At 36.4% G+C, this 20,463-nt stretch overlaps 1 protein-coding gene across 3 annotated transcripts in view; it reads left to right on the forward strand.

The window, feature by feature from the left end:
• LOC109065351 (1-phosphatidylinositol 4,5-bisphosphate phosphodiesterase epsilon-1-like) overlaps positions 1-20,463 on the forward strand; it is a 67,669-nt gene that overhangs the window by 15,931 nt on the left and 31,275 nt on the right. For 2 of the 3 annotated variants that reach the window (XM_042734997.1, XM_042734998.1), the window contains exon 2: positions 13,503-13,749. In XM_042734997.1, coding sequence (XP_042590931.1) covers positions 13,740-13,749 — 10 coding nt within the window. In that variant the 5' untranslated portion in view covers positions 13,503-13,739. Of the gene's footprint in view, positions 1-13,502; positions 13,750-19,703; positions 19,898-20,463 lie in introns of those variants that run through there. The other variant, XM_042734996.1, reaches the window with a different exon arrangement.

The following is a 20,463-nucleotide window of genomic DNA, read 5'->3' on the forward strand; positions in this document are numbered from 1 at the left end:
TTTAAATAACATGCCTGTATCTTGACCTTCTTGTCTGTAACAAAATCATAACAACAATCAAAAAGATGTGGCATAATTGATACATTTACAATTATTGGTTTGGCAGAGGCTCTCAAATTAATTGTAGTTACTACAAAACAAAATATTTGTTGCACATTTTATTCTATTACCCCATCACTTGAAATTGTAAAGTGAAATAATTTGGAAACTTTCTTTAAAAAACAAGCAAACAATCACATTTCATTTTCTTTAATATTTGTTGATTACATACATCACGCTCAACCATTCAACACTGTTAATTAATGGGATGGTTCACCCAAAGATGTATTAACTCCATGGTTTACTCAACCCTAAAGCCATCCTAAGTGTATATGACCAATACAATCAGAGCAATCAGAGTTCTTCCAAGCTTTATAATGGATGTGAATGGGGTTAAAGATTTTAAAGCCCAAAAAACTGTGTCCATCCGTCATAAAAAGTGTTCCACATGGCTCTGGATGTTGATAAAGGCCTTTTGAAGCCAATCAGTGCGTTTGTGTAAGAAAAAATATCTATCATTTGACAGTTAGTGACAGCTAGAGATTAGAGTTTATAAAGTTTTAGATATGGATATTTTTTTACAAAAATGCATTGGTTCGGAGCCGTGTGGAGCACTTTTTATGATGTATGGATGTAGTTTTTTGGGCTTCAAAATCTTAAACCCTGTTCACTGTCATTATAAAGCTTGGAAGAGCCAGCAGAATTTTAATATAACTCTGTATTCATCTGAAAGAAGGAAGTCCTATACACCTAGGATGGCTTGAGGATGAGTAAATCATGGGGTAATTTTCATTTTTTGGTAAACTATCCATTTAAGTTACAGTAAAAAAGGCTATAAATATGATAAATAAATAAGATAAATAAAAAGTTGTCCCAAACTAGCCACACAAACATACTTGTCTAAATGTAATATTTATGTATTTGAATTGCATATTAAAATTTCCATCCAATTGGATTATGCAGATTTAACATTAACTTAATGTGATGCATATGCCATTCATACACAAATGAAGCAGGTTTATGGCTAAACATTTGAGTTGTAATTTTGTTTTCATTTTGTTATATAATTTTTTATATTTGTAAATTTTAATAAAGGCTTAGTTGTTAAAAGAACTACAAAACTGTTTAGATAAAGTTAAAAAATATATAAAATAAATAAAATATAAAATGGCTCCTATATTGTATAGTTTGATCTACTGAAGTCGAAGACCAACATGTTCTGAAGGGTAAGCACCACTATTGACCATTTGTTGTAAAAGGCTTTAAAATACCATTTTAACCTTTTTATGTAAAGTTAATGCTCAATATTTGTTACAAAACATAACAAACACCTGCTGTTCTGACAAAATAGGATAACATGGGTTCCTCCCTTGTTGCACCTAGTTGCTCCTGCCAGGTGTGTATCACATGGACAGAATGTTATGTTTGACAGCTGGAATCTCGTGAATGAGACTGAACCATAAACAGTCATGTTTATGGCAGCAGAGAACACTAAAACTGGAACTCTGCCACAAGCTCTCAAACTCGTATCGCTCCAGTCATGTTTCCATAAGTGATTTTCCTAAAAAAAAAAGGTATTCCATGTGTACGCTTCTCTTCATGCTTTCTGAGGCTGGGTTGATTGTAGGATACTGGATAGCAGGAATAATCTTTCTGCTGTAGAGTGCTTGATAAATGGCGTGGTCCTTATACAGAAACTACTTTACGTAACATTGGTTCTCTCACGATAAGAAAATCTGTATCAGCAAAGATATGTGTTTCAGGCTATCCAAACATAATTAATTGATGTGTGATTGGCCGAAGCCAGCATTGTCTGGAAAAGAGGACAACACTGGCATGGACACAAAATATTTAGTCAGTTCTGAAGAAGGCCAGACATCCATCCAGTGAGAGGGAGGCGGGGGGTCATATAAGACTTCAGATCAGGACGAGATTTAGGATGGCTCTCTGCCTGGATGAAAGGCCTGTCATGATGAAGAAAGTAAAAGCGGATTGTTTTTTGGTCAGTCCTGCTTTTAAAAACTCTTTCAGTCTTCCAAACATTAAAAAAGGATCAACATAATCTGTTTTTATGCAAGAACACTTTAACAGACCTGAATAAATTTCTCAGGTCTGAGAGTTCTTATGTTCTCATTTTCATTCTTTTGGAAAGTAATGATTATAAGTCCTGTGAAGTTATCCATATTGTGGCTTGTTCTTGTGGAAACCTTATCAAAGAGTTACTGGCACGACTCTTACCTCAACAAATGATTGTTCTTGGCAGAATGTGTGTCACGTTTGATTAATGCATTGAGGAAGTTATTTGTACGTCCCTCAGGAATATGACTCCTATGTAGTACACAGTGAAAGTGGGGGCAAGTTTTAGCTTAAACACAATAACTGGGATTTATTAACAAGTTCACCTTTCAAACTGTGTCACATTAGTTTAGTAAGCTTTCACTGCACAGGCAAAGTAAAGGCCCTGATATACTCGTTCATCGCTCAGGGGTACAAAGAGGTTCAAAAAACTGTTAGCAAACATCCCAACACCATCAACACTGCCTAGAGCTGCATTTAGATGAATTTGTGAATATGTGAATTATATGAATAATAACAAAATAAACACAACAACCCTTTCAGTGGAGAGAAAAGAGCAGTTTAGAAAACATCTGATTATAGCAATGTGGATGTGTTTGCACCAAACATTTTAAAGCAAGCAGCTTTACAGTATTAAACATGAAAAAACTATGTTGGTTTAGATTTTAATTAGAATTACTCCAAATGAACGTTGTTTTGGCCCGATTTTGATGAAATTATGTCACAAGTTTGTTCTTCAATTTAGCTTGAAGTGTATTGAAGCCTTAATGCTCTTGTAACATACAGGTACCTATGTTTGATCTTTGTGTTCTATTTATTTATTTATTTATTTATTGCTTCTGGTTTGTTAATTTATTTGCTTATACAGCATTAATTTTATTTATAAAGAAAAAAAGTCCTATAAAAATTCTTACTAATAAATACTTTTTCTTTAATTTTTATAATTGGCTATTATTTTCAGGATACTGTTATGTTTTTAATTAAAATGTTAATTGTAATTGGAAAATCCTACAGAGGTCAACCAAATTAATAGGGAAAAAAAAAGTTGTCTTGGATAACATTATCTTTTATCTGAAATGACGTCACACCATCTTTTTTAGGGCTGGGCAAGTTAACATGTTATTATCGCGTTAACGCATTAATTGATTAATGCCAACAATTATTTTATTGCGCATTAACGCAGTTTTTTATTATTATGAAAGTCCGTTGCTCACTGGCTCTGAATACACATACAGACAAACCATGGGTCACAGGAGAGGTGGGTGTTGATAAGTACTGGCTTGGGATGGGTGTCATCATGCGTCTCAACCAATGAGAGCATTTGGGGTGGGCCTAAGACTGCAGCAGTGTTCACATGAAGCGCTCACGACTTCATAAGTGGGAAATAGGAAGTTTCCGATAGAACGTGAAGACAACAGTGAAGTGAAGTGCATCGTTTTGTTAACTGTGGTTTATTATTTTGAGTCATTTGGGACACGGTAACACATGGCCCTCTCTCACAATATATTGTTTTACAGATCTATCACTTGCCGCTCAGATATGTTCACGCAGTCATGCTACACGTATCAGAAGTTCAGTGCTCTGATACTAAATGCGTACCGCGCTCAAGCCCAAGTGAACTGTGCTGTGGCCCACTGCTTCCATCCGAGCCAGGGACGGATAAACGTACCAAGCCCAAGTGCGGCACGGAGCGATCACACTAGTCAAACGAACCGGGTTTTGGGGGTCAAAAACGCTCGGGCACGGTTAAGATTTCCTAGTGTGATTACACTCTTATTCTCTCCCGCTTATTCCACACACAAGTCTCTACCTGTCCGCACCCACACTCGCCTATCAAGTGTTGTCCTGCGCTGCACTTTGCTGCGTTGGGTCCCGCGATAGTGCAGGTCTCTACTCGGAAGGTGCCTGTGTTATAATGTTATGATTAAGGCTCTGGACTCTGAACATGTCTTGTTTTTCTATAACAAACTATAAAACATTTTCTATAAAAACGTTAATGCCCTGGCAGTGTCAAATAGCTTTGGTTTTACATTTAATTTGATTACATTAATGTTATAAGTTGAGATTTACAAGAAATATTTTAACTGCTAAGGAATACTGCTGTAAAAAGAGCACCTTATTTGTTTTAAGTGTTTGCAAACCAAATGTTATTGCAGTTCTGTTCATATCAGTACTTTTAAATGAAAAAAGTGCACAGTACACTACTTTTGAATTCATTATTGATTTTTTTTTTTTGCGTAACAATGCTGCATAATCATGCAAATAAAAATTTTATTCATTACCCAGCACTATTTTTTTTTTTTTTACACTTTTGCCATATCTCTTCCAGGGCTCTAGACTAACTTTTTGCACTGGTTGCACTGTTGCGCCTAACTTTTTTTTCTTAGGTGCACCAGCACAAAAGTTAGGTGCACCAAAATTTTCGACCACATCGCATTTAACACCGCAGTTTTACAAGTTCACTTTTTTTTTTTTTAATCGCTGTCCATATAGGCAATATTGACTTGTAAGTGATTAACTAACAATCTGGTCAACATAAAGTTCTTTATTTGAAGCACAAATTTTACAAGAAAGGTAACTTACTGAAAAAGCCTCCAGGTACTTAAATTGCTTCACTGAGCTGAAATTTAAACTTAAAACATCTCAAGATAAATGAAATAAAAAGAAAATCTAAATTAAGTGTTTTAAGGGCTTCAAACTGAATGTCTCATGGCTCAAAGTCTTATGGACTATCCTCCATTGCAGTCACATGCCCCTCGGATTGCCAACTCCTTTAGTTTGGCCTTCTTGATCTTTGGCCTTGGCTAAACCAGCTGGCCACACTCTTTCTAGCAGCAAACTCTTCCAGACTTGTCCCCTCTACACTGATTCTCATCAGATCTTCCACTGTGTCTGAATGAAGGGATGCTCTAGTGTCTGATTTGAAGAGCTAAACAGTCCCTAAACAGATTATACTACTGTCTCAGCTATTAAAATAGTTCAGTTTTGTATGCAATAGCAAAGTGATTATATTTTGTTTTTTTTTATTAAGTTAATTTAGAAATACGTTTGGAGCATTTTTTGTTTGTTAAATATACGTTTTAGTTTTTTTTTTTTTTTTTAAGTAACGACCAAGCGGCCAGCGTTAGACAATGAGCCTATGTTTGATCAATTTAGCCTTCTCAAATCATCACGACTAATCTATAGATATAAAACAGTTCAGGCATATAACAATGTTTAAACATTAGACCCAGATAAATTTGCGCTATATACAATAGTTTGTGTGGAGATGCTTCAGGACATGGAGATGATCTCCTTACTATTTCCTCCTGTCACATTTATGGTAATTACTTTTGCCGGTGCTTTGCGGCAAGCTTGAGCCTGTTGCATGTATTTGAACTGAGAACTGTTCAGCTGCGCTGCTTCTGCAGGACACTAAACACCGTCGAGCCGCTCTTGACAGTTGCGGTAGCACGGTCTCATGTGGTTTCCACCAGCGCTGCAATTTTTTTTTTACACTTTTGCCATATTTCTTCCAGGGCTCTAGACTAACTTTTTGCATTGGTTGCACTGGTGCGCCTTTTTTTCTTAGGTGCACCAGCACAAAAGTTAGGTGCACCAAAATTTTCGACCGCATCGCAGTTAACACCGCAAGCTTGAGCCTATTGCATGTATTTGAATGGAGAACTGTTCAGCTGCGCTGCTGCTGCGGGACACTAAACACCGTCGAGCCGCTCTTGACAGTCGCGGTAGCACGGTCTCATGTTGTTTCCACCAGCGCAGCAATTTTTTTTTCATCACTAATTGATGGATGTCTAAAATATAAAAGAAAGGAGAAGTCTCGGCCCATGTCTGAGCTATGAAGTGAAAATTATCCCGAAGCCGAGGGGCATAAAAAAGACTGGGTCCGTCGGGCTCAGGTTGAAATGCAGGGCTCTAGGGTCTGTTGTTGAACCACAGGGAGACTGAGGAGTCGCAGAGACTTTTTTTTCTCCCTTGATGTCTGGTTGCACCGGTGCGACCTCTGATTTTTTTTTAGTGACACAATTGAGAAATTAGATCGCACTCTAGAGCCCTGTCTTCCTTTCTCCCTTTTCTTTATTTGTTAGAAATAATTATTTCTTAACTTATCATTAAAAAAAAACATTATTTCCCTTTTCCCCCATTATAATTAGCTATTATTTTTCTATGGCATAAAATAAATTTGTTTGAAATTTTTTGGATACCGTTGTGTTTTAATTAAAATATTAATTGTAAATGGAAAATCCTGCATAGGTCAACCCAATTGAGAGATAAAAAATAGTCTTAAATAACAGTATTAGCATCGGCAATTAAAAAATCCATACGTGCGAGTCATATCTCCCAACAGATACATACATATCTCACATACACACTGGTCCCAATTTGGCGGCTCTTCCCTGTAACCCTAGATCACCCTGTTTGTGCCACTCACTCCAGCTGAACCTCTTCACCTAGCTTGTCTGTAACAGCTGCAGCGATTGGGTCACATGAGACCTTGCTCTCAGTGTGCTAGAAAGATCCTCAGGTCACCCCGTATCGACTCTGAGGATCCGTGCTGAGTCATTATGCCCAAGGGCAGCTCTGGGTGAATAAATCAAGCCCACTTCCAGTCAATAGCAACGCTGACAGTTTGAGCTTCATTAGTGGTAGATTAATGCGCAGCGTTACAGTTAAGGCGAGATACGGGATATGACGGGCTGCGGAGTAAATACACTGATTAGATGCGTGTCAGGTGGGCTGTGTCACTGTTGTCAGGGGCTCTTTACAGAGTGGGAACAGAACAAATGTAAAGGGGGCTTGATTAATGTGCAAATTCTGCTTTATCATGCAAATGAAATGTTCAGTCAGCTGAATTAGATTTTAGATGGGGTGAAAGGAGACAGCATCTTGTGCTTAAATGTTTTAATACGGGATAGTTCATCCGAAAATTAACGTGTTGCCATTACTTTCATGTTATATCTCTATGTAGTTTTGTTTTTCTGTTTTGTTCTTATTGTGGTATTTAATTTTACTTTAGGTTTTGTTGTGTTGTCATTGTGTTTTGTTTGTTGTTTTGATGTCTTTTCTGTTTTTGTTTTCCATTTTTGATTGTTTTGTGGTGCTTTTGTTTTACTTTGTTGTCTTGTTTTTTTGTTTGTTGACTTTTGTTTGCTGTTTTGTTTCTTGTTTTCATTTTCTGTTTTTGTGGTGTTTTGTTGTCATTTTGTGTTGTTTTGTTGTGTTGTCTTTTTAGTTTTTTTTGTGGTGTTTTGTTTTACTTTCTATTTATTTATTTATTTATTTCACAAAAAGGGACAGTGTACATAAATAAACATTCATGAATGTAAATGTACCCAAATCAGCCCGAAGGCTTGGCAGTCCCTTTCCCAGATGTCATTAGGCCTAAAAACTAGAAAAGAAAATAAACAAAATAGAAGCACAATACCAACGAAATACAACCAAAAAATATAAACTACTCTCTAAAATACAATTAAACAACAGATTATACAAAATGACAATAAAATAAATTGTTTTTATCTAAAGTTTTAAGTGCTTGTTTGTAAAATAATTCCAATGGTTTTAAAACTATAGAATGTGTATTAGGCCAGCTTGTCAGACAGTACGGCCCCGTTTACACTAGTGCGTTTTCATTTTAAAATGCATAACTTTTGATACAGTTACGCCTATCATTTACACTACTCCGGCATTTTCGACCCTCAAAAACGAAGACTTTTGAAAACGCTGCAGACCCCGTTTTGGTTTGAAAACTCCGGGGTTGCGTTTCAGTGTAAACGGACCAAAACGGATACTTTTGAAAATGATGGCATGGCTGCCCACATTCGCTCTGCATATCCTTGACGACCGTGTAAACAATAACATCATGCGCATTGTTGTACCCATAGATGTATATGTAGATTCCCCATTCGATCGCTCCAAGCACATAGACGCGTCTGTGATCTAAATAATAGGGAATCTACCTATTCATATCTATGGCTGTACCTGCATGAATGGTCACGTGACATGCGTTTTAGGTTGTGTAGTGTAAACGGAGACCGTTTCTGAAAAGCAGTGGAAATTCCAGTGTAGACGAGGATCGTTTTCATTCTAAAATGCCATTTTAAAACGAAAACGCACTAGTGTAAATGGGGCCTAAGTAATATAAGGAATCATAGAATGAAAATATATCTTTGAATCCTCATTTGATAAAGAAGTTCTAATAAACTGCGTTTTAAAACCGAAGACAGGAGTTCAATTGAACCCCTAGGTATTTATATTCCGAAACAACTTACTTTGTTTGACCTTGTGTTTTGGTTTGTGTTATGTCTTGTTTTGTTGTTTTTGTTTTTAAACATTTTAATATATATAAATGCAGCTTTTTCATAACAGAACAGTTTATAGTTAGGCTACTTCTGGTTTTTTTTTATCATATTATCAGGCTATTGTTGTATGGTACCTTTTCATTGATTCTTTCTTTACGGTGTCTGGGGTGACTATGAAAATCTGTTTGCAAATAACAGATAAAGTTTAAAACAAGAAATAAAGTCACTTTGTGAGATATACTGCTGATAATGAGAGTCACAATTATGGGTTATTCAGTATAGATGAAAATGAGAGATAATGTTATATTACGAGATACACAATAGAAATGAGATATAAAGTAATAATAACATTAATTTCTTTTAAAACAGGCTTCCATACTAAATTGATTTCAAATGAGGATATTATGCAATTATATTTTGCATAGTTGTTGTGCAATCTTCAGTTTGTTATGCATTAGAAGACAGCACAGACTGGACGTGCGGAGTACTGTACTCAGCTGCTGTGTCAGTCATTCTCAAGGCATTCCGGCCGTTCCTGCATGTCTGCGGCCTCAGAGCTGGACTGATACACACTGACCCTCCCAGATAGAGTTTCAAGACCTTCAAGCAGTGACTCTCTCTAGCCCAGAGCAAGACGGGGTCAACGATGAATCTTTGACAGTCTGAGAACCAAGAGGCCCAAACTGAGCCAACGGGATTCTTCTCATGGCCTGCATAATAAATGTTTTGTTCCCAGTGAAATCTGATTTAGATAATCATGACATAATGACATCAGTCACTGAAATGATTTCTTTTAGGTCCTGGTTAACATGATAATAATACAACTGAATTTGACACATTGATGGTTTGTTTGAAACCAGTGTTATATTACATGTTACGAAAACGAAAGCGAAGTTCTGCCCAGAGACTGTCACCACCTCCATCTTCACAGGGCAGTTAGAGGTGACTCACACACCTGCTAGCGTTGTGGTCTGATGGGGGCATGCCAGTGAGAGAGAGTCAACGCTCAAGTATTAATGTCAGTGAAAGGACTGAGAAACATGTCATCCTTTAAAAGTATTTCTAGAGCAACACACGTTCTGCAGCACTGAAGCATGCCAGGTTATTACTTTCCTAAGCTGACAGTTTTAACATGAACCAGCTAGCAACCATCTAGAAATGCTCTAGTAACCACTCAGACCACCCCCCACCCCCAAAAAAAAACAAAATAGTAAAAAAGATCTATCGCAACAACCTGCACACTTTAAAAAGATTGGTTCTTTATTGGTATCTGTGGTTCCATGAAGAATATTTTCATTGGAAAAAAAGATTCTTTAGATTTTTTTAAATGTTCTTCACGCTAAGTACAGGGTTTCTTCAGATCTTATAAAGGTCTTAAATTCATAAAGCATAATTGTTAGCACTTTGGAAAAAAAAAATCTTCCTCTGTATTTTTGTCTTGTTTTCCAATTTACATATTTATACATCCTTAATTCAGGAGGATACAATTACTTGAGAGACAAAATCTAGATATGAAGTTTGAAACCGAACTTAATAAAACTGAGATTATGCTTAAAACAAGAACAAATATCTGGGCTGTGAAAACCTGTTTTCCCTTTGAATTAAGCTGATTTCTGAGTCCATTAGCAGATATTTGTTCTTGTTTTAATCATAAACTCAATTGACATGCATTTCTCAGAAAACAAAACTTCTTATGTTGGTTCTCAAATAAATGTATCTTGATTTAAGAATCTTTCCACTGGAAACAAGTCATAGTTAAGAACTTAACTTTTTTTGCACTGAGAATAGAAGGTACAGTAAACGTTATTATTATAGTGTTTAGGGTCAGATCTATTTAACCCATAAGGTGTTTTTTTTTTTTTTTTAAGTAAAATGAATAAAAACGTAATGGAGATTTGTTATGAACCGCAGTGTTAACTTAAAGTGTGATCCCTAGACATTTACATTTAGAGAAAATGTATTCCCCTCAATTTGTTCCTTACATTTTCTTTACTTGGTCTTAAAAAAGGCTTAAATTTACCTTCACCAAACCTACAGAAACCCTGTAAAAATGGTTCTTTTATGAACTGTTCACTGAAAAGTTCAAGGAACCAAAAATGGTGGTTCTGTGGCATCACAGCGAAGACCCTCTTTTGAAACCTTTACTTTTAAGAGTGTGGCAGCAGCTTGTGCAATAAGAAGTAGTGTCAGACTACAGGCAGCTGGTGAACGTGCAGATTTTAGTCCCCTAAGGTCCAGTTTAAGATCTGACAAAAGCTGACTTTGCTTTTATCATGAGCAGAGCAGGAAACCCATCCCATTAAAGAGCAATTATAAAGTACCACGGCTCTACAGCTCAGGGAGGGGCTTCTGAGGACTGCCAATTCTGCAAAATGATTTCTCAGATAAGGAGACGCTTTGCTTAGTGCTGTAGTTTAATGTTCGGAAACAATGAGGCCCCTTTTACAGTACAGGTGCAGTATTGAAATCCTGCACAGTTTCTACATCAGTCAGTAGTGGATAACAGCCTTAGCATTGTAATATTTTATGCCCATTATAGATGCATTATCCAGCTTGTAATGCAATTAATACAAAGTATGCTAAATGAATACAAACCTTGCGTCATACTACATTGTAAACGTAATGTAGTGATGTGCAGTTGATGCATTCAACAAAGCACTGCATAGACATACAGTTAAAGAATCAAAATCTCTCAACCAGTGAAAAAAAACAAAAACAACAACACTGGTATAATTGATCATAATGTGCTATGACTATGTAAGCCCACTGGTTATCTGGGCTGGGCTCTAAATAATGTTGACTCGCGTATTGACTAATCAAAGTGACATGAAATATTTAGAGATTAAGTGTTGTAATTGGTCGGCAGAAACTCAAAAATGTTTGCCTTTTAAGCATACTGTGATGACATGTTCTTTTCTTAAGTATGCAAAAGCAGGCTTTCTTTTCTTGATTAAAACCTCATAAACATTGGTCCCTGACAGTTTCAAAGTAGAGTTGCCTCATTACATAAGTCCTTATCTTGATTGAGTTTTTATGTTGTGTTCTCTTTGTTTGAAGTGAGAAAAATGAGAAACATAGCAATTGACTTGCTAAGCACTATCAAGAATCTTTCATCCTGGTTGCTGTGGCAATAAGCTCCTTTATCCTCGGTGGCGAGCGCAACACTCTCTGTGTCCAATTAGACACGTTACTCATCTCACCCTTGAAATATTGCATCTGCTGCTTGTTTTTCTAGGGCTCCGAAAATTTTATTGCCATTAAATAAAAATTAAAAATTCATATTTCTGGCTGATGTATATAAAAGATTGAAATATATTTTATATGTGAGGGAGAAAAATATTTTTTTATTTAGTTATTTATCATTGCCATTTTTGTGCAAACTGCACACTACATTTTTGTATGAAAAAAGTGACAGTAAAGACATTTATAATGTTACAAATATTTCTATTGTAGTAAATGCTGTTCTTTTAAACTTTCTGTTTATCAAAGAATCCTGAAACAAAATTGCTGTAATATGTTTTCCACAAAACCAATAAACAGCATAACTGTTTAATAATGAGCAATGTTTCTTGAGCAGCAAATCAGTATATTAGAATGATGTCTGTCTGAATGAGAATCTGAAAACTGGAGTAATGGTGCTAAAAATTCAACTTTGCATCACTGGAATAGATTACGTTTAAAAAAATATTAAAATAGAAAAGTTTTGTTTAAATTGTAATAATGAATGCTATATTACAGTTTACTGCATTTTAGTTTAAATAAATGCAGTCTTGGAGAGAAAAAGAGATTTCATAGTTGGCAAATATTTAACATTTTACTAACCCCAAACCTGTGACTCTGGAATACACAAGTCAAAATTTTGTCAGGGCAAAGGGCAAAATCTGAACCTACTGTAAACAACACCTTAGTGTTATTTCACATGCTTCTTTCTGGTTTTGTTTTTGCATTATAAACAACCTAAGTGAAAGGTCTTCAAGGTCATGTGCTTCGCTTCGCTTTGCTTTAGCTCAGAGCACCTGCTATTCGCCTATGTCACGTTGCATCGCCGCTGAATCCATTTATCCAATGAGAGTGGTTTAATTCTCATCAAAGCCAGTGCTGTTTGGGGAGAGAGGTGCCAAAGAAGCTGGGTCAATGGTTTCAGAGGAAGGGCACAGACAACAGCTGTAATGACTTTCCTGGAATCAGCTGGCAGAAATGCAGTCTGGGATCAGTAATGGTGAAATAATGGCTGCTCACTGCACTAAATTAAAGATAGGAGTTAAATCACCAAACCGGTGCTCTTTCTCAGTAAGGATAAGTTTAATCGCAAGACCTGGGATTGTTCTCCATTTTTGCTCTTACTGGGCTGATCATTAAGCAGTTGCTTGTTCACAAGAGAGGTCTTTTTTTTTTGACTCTTATGGCTTCCTGTTATTATCATTATTAGGGAGCCGGCTGTTGGTTCCTTGGGTAGCTCACATTGAAAGCGATTAAATCACTGCAGGGCACCAAGTCAGAGACTATTAGAGAAGCGAAGATGTGAACCTCCATGTCTTTTAGGTGTTGCATCGACTAGTCAGCCAGTTGATTAGTTCTGCCACTAGTTGAGCTAATTTAGTTAGACCAGTGTTTCTCAATTAGATGGCCTCCAAAAACTTTCAGGGACCCCAATATGTCCTTATTTATTTAAACTTAGTTATATCGACACAGCCTTAATTAAAATTCTTCAAAAATAAATATTTAAGCAAAACACTAAAAATTGAGATGTAAAATTGTATAGAGATATAAAGAGCAAAAATGCCTAATAATAATATAATAATAATAATATAATAATATAATAATAATATTTGGGAATAAAAGTTCTGAGTTTAATATAAGTAAGTTTGTAATAGTACTATTTTACTGAATGATAAAACAAATTCACCTTTTTCAAGCATTCAAAGACAGGGAACAATGTAAAGCTCTAATTCATATGTTATCTTGTAAAAAAAGTTGAGATACCCCAGGGTTCGATAACCTCAGACATGCTGTTTTAACATGTTCTCTGTTTAACAAGACAAAAGCCTCAACAGATGTGAATTGCCATTGTTTCTCTCTTTTTTACAGATTGACCATGTTGATCCTACCCTGAGTCCTGAGGTCTATCTCCTGCACCCATCCAGAAAGCTGCTTGCCCAGGCTGTGTCATGGCCACCGGTCTCCCCGTTGTGGATTAGATTTAGGGCCTGTGCTCCTAGAACCAGCATTGCAGCTCATCTGAGCGGGGCCCTGCTGGAGGCCACTGCTGCTCTCGGGGCCCGAAGTTCTCTGCCCGGCTTCACTGTTGGCTCCACAGGTCGAGCGATGCTGAAAGGTAAAAAACCCCACCAATTTCAGCTTTGTTGATGCTTCAGGGCTGATGTTTTATGATTAAAAGGGGAATTCACAACTGACAAGGCTTTTAAGAAAAAAAAAAGAAAATGTTTATTTTTGACACAACCTTCAACCCCCGTAATGCAGTTTTGATTTGGACAATACCATTCTGTTGATCTGACTGTCAGCAGGAATTCAAAAATGCGGAAGATCAATTTGTAGTTTTAACAGCTGTCAAAAGTTTTGCCTTTTGATAACTCCAGGGCTTTTGTTAAGACTAAAGATGGAACTTTGCATTTTTGTGTTTGGCTGACTTTGCTAACAAATGAACATATCTTGTTGTAGATAATGCAGAGAAAGTTCACAAATGGTTTATTTACACATACTACTGATATTATAACAATAGAAATCTGGTCAAAATTGTCAAAATTATCCTTTAAAGTTTTGAAGTCTGGGTATAATAATATCAATAAAATGAAACCGATTTAATTTGACTCTTCTATACAGTTATAAACATTGTAGCAAGAGTCATGAAACTTAATTGAGAATCAATGAAACGATTGGAGGTTTTTTTAATGGATGCTAATTTAAAACTTACAAAGCCATAATAAGAGATTCACATGCAACCAAGTGGCAGCACATTGAGAAAATGGCACATTAGTGAAAAATCAAAGACACAACCACAGAAATCAGCATGGAATGTGTCTAGAAGACACAGAATTTGTCCTTCCTAATGTGTACAGACTACTTTATGGGCATACTGTAGCTACAAGGAATATGGTTAGTACATTTATAGTACAGTTGCTCAAGGATAATGTATTTGCATACAAAAAACATCAAATCTTTCCATCATTTTTTAAGGCATAAACCTGACAATTCCAGCAGGCAGCTTTTCTTCAGAAGTGCTCATTGTGGCATCTGTCTGAGGCTGACACTAATTGCTGCATGCTACACAACCGCAGCTAATACGGAACAATACTTTCTATTCAGGTTGAACAGATAAAAAAGACACAACTTTAAGGGTCTTTGTGCTTACATGTGGATGTTTTTTTTCTATTTGTCTTCATTGTTTTTGAGGATCCTCTGGACAGAATTACTCAGGATTTGGTTGACTGGAATGTGCAGATCATTCCCTAGAGATCACTAACTTTGTTTTTCCACATCAAGCCCGCTAGTGTTGACTTGGGACACTGGAAGAAGTTGAAATTCTTCATCAGCACACTTTTTTTTTTTATAATTCAGATGCTCCAGCATCTTTTTAAGGAAGTTTCAAGTAATGGACTATTCACAGTATGCATTGTTTTATCATTCAGATGCTACTTCATCTTTACAAAGAGGTGTTCTGTGTTCAAAGTAATGCATTGTGGCATTCATACTTTTAAATGTTCCGGAATGATTTTCCACAAGCTAGTCTTTGTTGCAAACTTTGTCACAAGCACTACAATTACAGAGTAATAGATAATACAAGAATAGCAAGATAATATTTTCTGCAGTAGAATAATTGGTTTCTTTTGTTAACATAATCTTCTTTTGTGCATAATAATGACTTTGCATTTTCCTTGTGTGGTTTTTTTCTTTCATTCTGAAGAGAACATAGCAGTTCTGCTGGCTGAAAGATGATTTATGAGGAGGCCTCTTACAGGCGCCGCAGAAGCAGGTTATGAACTAATGAAAATCATCTCTTCTCCTCCGTTGAGGGCTGTGTAACGTTACCGACGCGGGGGAGAAGGGCGTCAGTCTTCCTCTTCCTCAACCCTTGGCTGTTTCGCTCTGGCTCGCCAACCGATTCAAACAGCGCACTTCAAACGCCTGTTTTGATTTGCAAAAAGTCAGACAGTTGTTCGCCCTTTAATTTGATTTTGGCCGCATTAGCTTATCACATGGCGCTCATCCATTTGGAGTGTAACCTTCAAGCCCTTCGTGAGACATGTCAGTGTAAACCGATCCTCAGTGATTCGAACACACGGCGCTCTGGACTAATTCCAGGTGACATGACGTCTGTGTGGGACCATGACTCAGTGACCCTGGTATTCGCGGCCTCATAATTAAATACACAAGCATTATTTTTCTCTCGCGAGCTGTGGGAAGTTCAGGCATCTGGGCCAAAATGCAATCTGGCCCTTCTCAATGGACATTCTCACCATTTTTGGGCTTTTCAAACATAGTGAGAGGTAAAGATGTTCTGCAAATTAAGTGACACCAAAAGTTTCATTGTGTGCTGAGGTTTACTAGCTGTTTTGGACAGCAAAGTTGGTTATAATAGTTTAGACTGTTTTGTTGGGTCGGTGAGTGAAATGAACCTACAAGGCCATGGTGTAGGTGGTTCGTTTTTTACCACTTACAGATGTCTCATGTTTATTTTAGCAGGTGGCAGCATTGCACACCTGAAATCTGTTTAACATGTTGTGCTGTTTTCCTTTTGAAATGTTTTTTTTTTTTTGACATTCAAATGCAAACAGCTTGTAAGTAGTGAACTCATTGATGAAATAGATATTTAAATCCTGCTTAGCATTAAAAGTCATGAGGAGCTTTTGCACTTAAATGGCAACTAACCCCCTTCAAAATCATTTTAATGTAGCTGACTGTAGAATTTCCATATTCAGCATCCTGTACTGTTTTTGATTTTAGGTATGAATGAAACAAATTAGCATCAAGTTGAGCATCATTAGTTGAACAATTAGGATGGTCTGTCAAACCGGGGTATTTCAGGCCAGCCAGAACTGGGGTGATAATTTTACATTTATTGATTTTGGACATTTATTATTTATTTTTAGCACAATTACACAGTTAGGTAATTCCGTGTCAAATCAACCAAATCTCAGAAACGTCCCTGGCTTAATTTTTTTTAATTTTGTCAATATTTAAACATGTATGGTGATGAAAGCCAAAATAGTAAATGTCACAGGTGTATTTTTTACTGAGTAATCCACTGTTTTGTAGAGGGGGGTCAAAATGACCATTTTCACATGAGATTTGGAGCTAGATTACAGGAGGGGAAAAGTGACTTTAGAAAGATGGCATCATCATTATTTTTACACAGAGATTGGTAGATCTATTAGTAAAATCTGTTGACTTTAGCAAATTTAGTCGCATTACATGCCAATGGTGACCATTCAAAATGGGGAAAAAGCACTTTTTAAGTTTTCTTCTCCAAAGTTTGCATGCAAGTTTCTAGCAATATTGGAATTTAAGTGTGGCCTCGAGTAAATTGTCAAATTGCACACATTTTCAGTGGTCGAAAACCAAATGTGTGTCACTTTGCATACAGATACTTCTTTTCTTTTAAAGAGGAAGGTCTGAAGAACAAATAATGTAGAAACTAGAGATGAATATTGTTTTAAATTATAATTTTAACCATCCTTTACAAAATAGTGAATTACTCAGTAAATACACATAAGTGACTTTTAATATTTTGACTTATATCACCATATGTGTTTATCTTCAGAAAAAATATCGACAAAATCAAAAATTTGAGCCAGGGACATCTGGTTGAGTTGACACGGTATGACCTAATTGGTTTTCTGTGATGTATTCAACGTTGTTGTAAATTCTACTGATTTGTCACCAAGATAATATTTAGGCCTAACTGGCTAACATAGATTTTAGGTTGTCGAAATAGCAAAATGGACTTTTACATTATTTACACTATAGTTGTATAATTTACAGGCTTGCTTGCATATTTTCTTTTGTAAAGATGAAATGATAATAAAAAAAAGGAATATGCTGATTTGCTGCTCAATAAACATTTCTTATAGTAATTAGTGTTAAATAACAGTTTGCTGCATAGCAGCAAACAACAGCACTTTAAAAAAAAAATCTGAAATTTACATTTATAAATGTATTTACTACCACTTTTGATGAATTTAATGGTTGCTTGTTGAATAAAGGCATTACTTTCTTTAAAATCTTACTGACCCCAAATTTTAGAACAGTAGTGTACATGAAAATACATTTTCCTAGCACAAATAAAAATGCATTTTTAAAAATAAAATCACAATTGGGAAACAGAAGGTACAGTTTTAAGACTCATTCATGCTGATCGACAACTACTCTGAATATGTCTGTGGTTGTTACTGCCCTGCATACACCCCCTTTCCAATGAAATGGTGCTCCACTCAGGAAAGGTCTTTGTGTTATGGGAACAAAATCAACACGTTTTGAATATAGTGGGACACACATTTTAGGAGAATCGTAAAATAACAATTAAAATTGGGTTACTCAAAAAATAAAAAATAAATACAGTAGCAGAGTTTCAGTGGCAATAAATGGAGGTGGACAGGAATAGCGCGCTAGGTCAGGTCAGGAGAACACACTCGCTCACATATGTGCTGAATGAGAGGCGGCTCTGTGCTCGCAGGAAAAATGCAAACTCTGAGACCTTTACCACTCGAGGTGAGGCATTGCGCACAGTCCAGGTTGTGTTAGACAGTCACTGTGTTTATTTAGCAGTGAGATTTCCGACTGCACGCTCATGACGTGTTTTGTGTTATGAGTTCATGTGCAGGAAATGGCAGGCCTTTCCCCTGTGTCAAATAAAACATTATCATTTTTGTATATCTAGATTATAAAAATATTATATGATATTTATATAATATATATTATATAATATTTAATGTATGAGAATCTTTGGTTTAGGGTTAGTTGCTTGTAATTATGCGTAATTTACTGTTAGTGCTATAGTAAGTACATGTAACATGTAACAAGGACACTGTAAACTAAAGTGCTATACCAAAAATTGTCGTCATCATCTCATTCTCATGTTGTTTCAAACCTATGTGACTTTATTTTGTCTGTAGAACTTAGTGGAACTGAGAATATTATTAAAAAATATTTTACTGAATGTTCATGCTGCTTTTATAATGAAATTAAACAGTGACCAGGGGCTTTCAAAAACTAAATGTTGTCCATTCTTGAATTGTGCTCTTATTTCCAAGTCTTCTGAAACAATACAATTTTACTTATTTATTTGAGCAAAATTTAAGTTGATATTGACTGAAAATCTTCTCCATTGCTTTAGATCTCAAAACTTATCCACATTTCGCTGATTCATACTTTGGTTAAGACACATGAGAACCAACAACGTGGTGTTGTTGACATCAAACCTGGCATAGTGCCTGTTTTTTCGACACCTGGCAGCAAGAAGTGTGAATAATGACTGAAATTGCTGTCATAAATCTCTTGTATGACCTCACAAGACTGGCATGATTAGTATGGGTTCTTCTTATGGCATGTTGGTGAAACTTTTTGTCCTCTTTGGAGTTTGATATCCCCAGTTACTTTTGTTGTATAGAAAAGTGCAGCATGGACAGGAAAGGAAGTCATACAGGTTTGGAAGACATGAGAGGACAGGTTAACGGTGTTGATATTCACAACAGTTATTGAAGTTGCTGATGTTTTCCCTATATTCAGCAACTCTGACTTTGACATGTCTTAATGGATACATTTGATTTTAGTATGTTAATGGCTTTATAAATGCAATTCCTAGATCTACCGGACAGCTTTTCTCTGTGCTTAATGGAGCTGGCATATGGACCATAAAGCTGTTGGATGAGTTCTTTTCCTCAATAAGTCTTTCTCAGGATGAACTGGGAAAGTTAATGATGGAAACAAGCATGCTCAAGCACATCCCCAAAGTCTCAAGCCCAAATTTAGGCTATAAAGTCATTGTTTGGCTATCACATTCTAACTGGACTCAATCGCCGAAGTCTTTACTGGTGATCAGAGCATGTTTGGGTACTCGATTTCCTTGCCCTGCACTTAACACTATGTGTTGCTTTCATCTGTGAGTAACATGACCTGCCAGGAAGGAGCAGCAGCAAATGGAGAGAGTAAATGTGTGTGTATTTATGTGTGTGTGAAAGAGAGCAAGAGAGAGAGGGAGGGGAGTACAAGTGACCCAAACAGTGTGTGTGTGTGCTAATCACCTCTCGCCTCTGCGTCTTGTGTGTGTGTGTGTGTGAACGAGTGAGATATGCAGCAAATCAGATTTGTGGCAGTAGAGAGCTGGCAGCTGCAGTCAGGCTGAGTTTAAATGTGGCTAAGCACCTCTCGCCGCTGCGGCGTGAAGCAGGGAGTCAGCGAGCAGACTGCCGCTACAGCCACAACCATGAAACACTCCCACTCACAGAGGATGGACTACAGGCTGCTCAGTAAGTCACGCTTCAGCTTTACCATACACACAACAACAGGCAGTGCTGTCACTTGTGGAGTTATTTTCAATATAGTATCAATGGTGTAGTTCTGGTGGCTAGAACTTGGTGTCAAGGACTGAAGTGTTGTGCTTTGTTTTTTTTCTCTATGGAGAGTTAATCATGTACTGTACTTTGGCAGCCCAAGGTTTTTGGTGTATGAGACTAGAAAAACACCAAAAAACCCTAGAAACACTGTGAAGTTGATTTTTAGTAATATTTTATGTCAGGTATGTAATAATCAACAGGGAATATGCCTTAATGTTTGATTCAGTTTGAATAATTTGTTTGTTGAGAGCTGGCAGCTGTAGTCAAAAAGTCATACAAGTTAGGAACGACAAGAGGAATTAGTGACTCAGTGTTTATATAGACAGTAGTTGGTCTGTGTAATTACTGTAGAAAATGGAAGAAGAGGTACATGATTTATTTTATTTTATTTTATTTTATTTTATTTTATTTTATTTTATTTTATGCTTTCTTCACAATTCAGGTTTTTCTTCATAGATATATTATTAGGTTAGGTAGAT

Source organism: Cyprinus carpio, chromosome B12, assembly GCF_018340385.1.
Source record: "Cyprinus carpio isolate SPL01 chromosome B12, ASM1834038v1, whole genome shotgun sequence".
NCBI classification, from domain to species: Eukaryota; Metazoa; Chordata; class Actinopteri; order Cypriniformes; family Cyprinidae; genus Cyprinus; species Cyprinus carpio.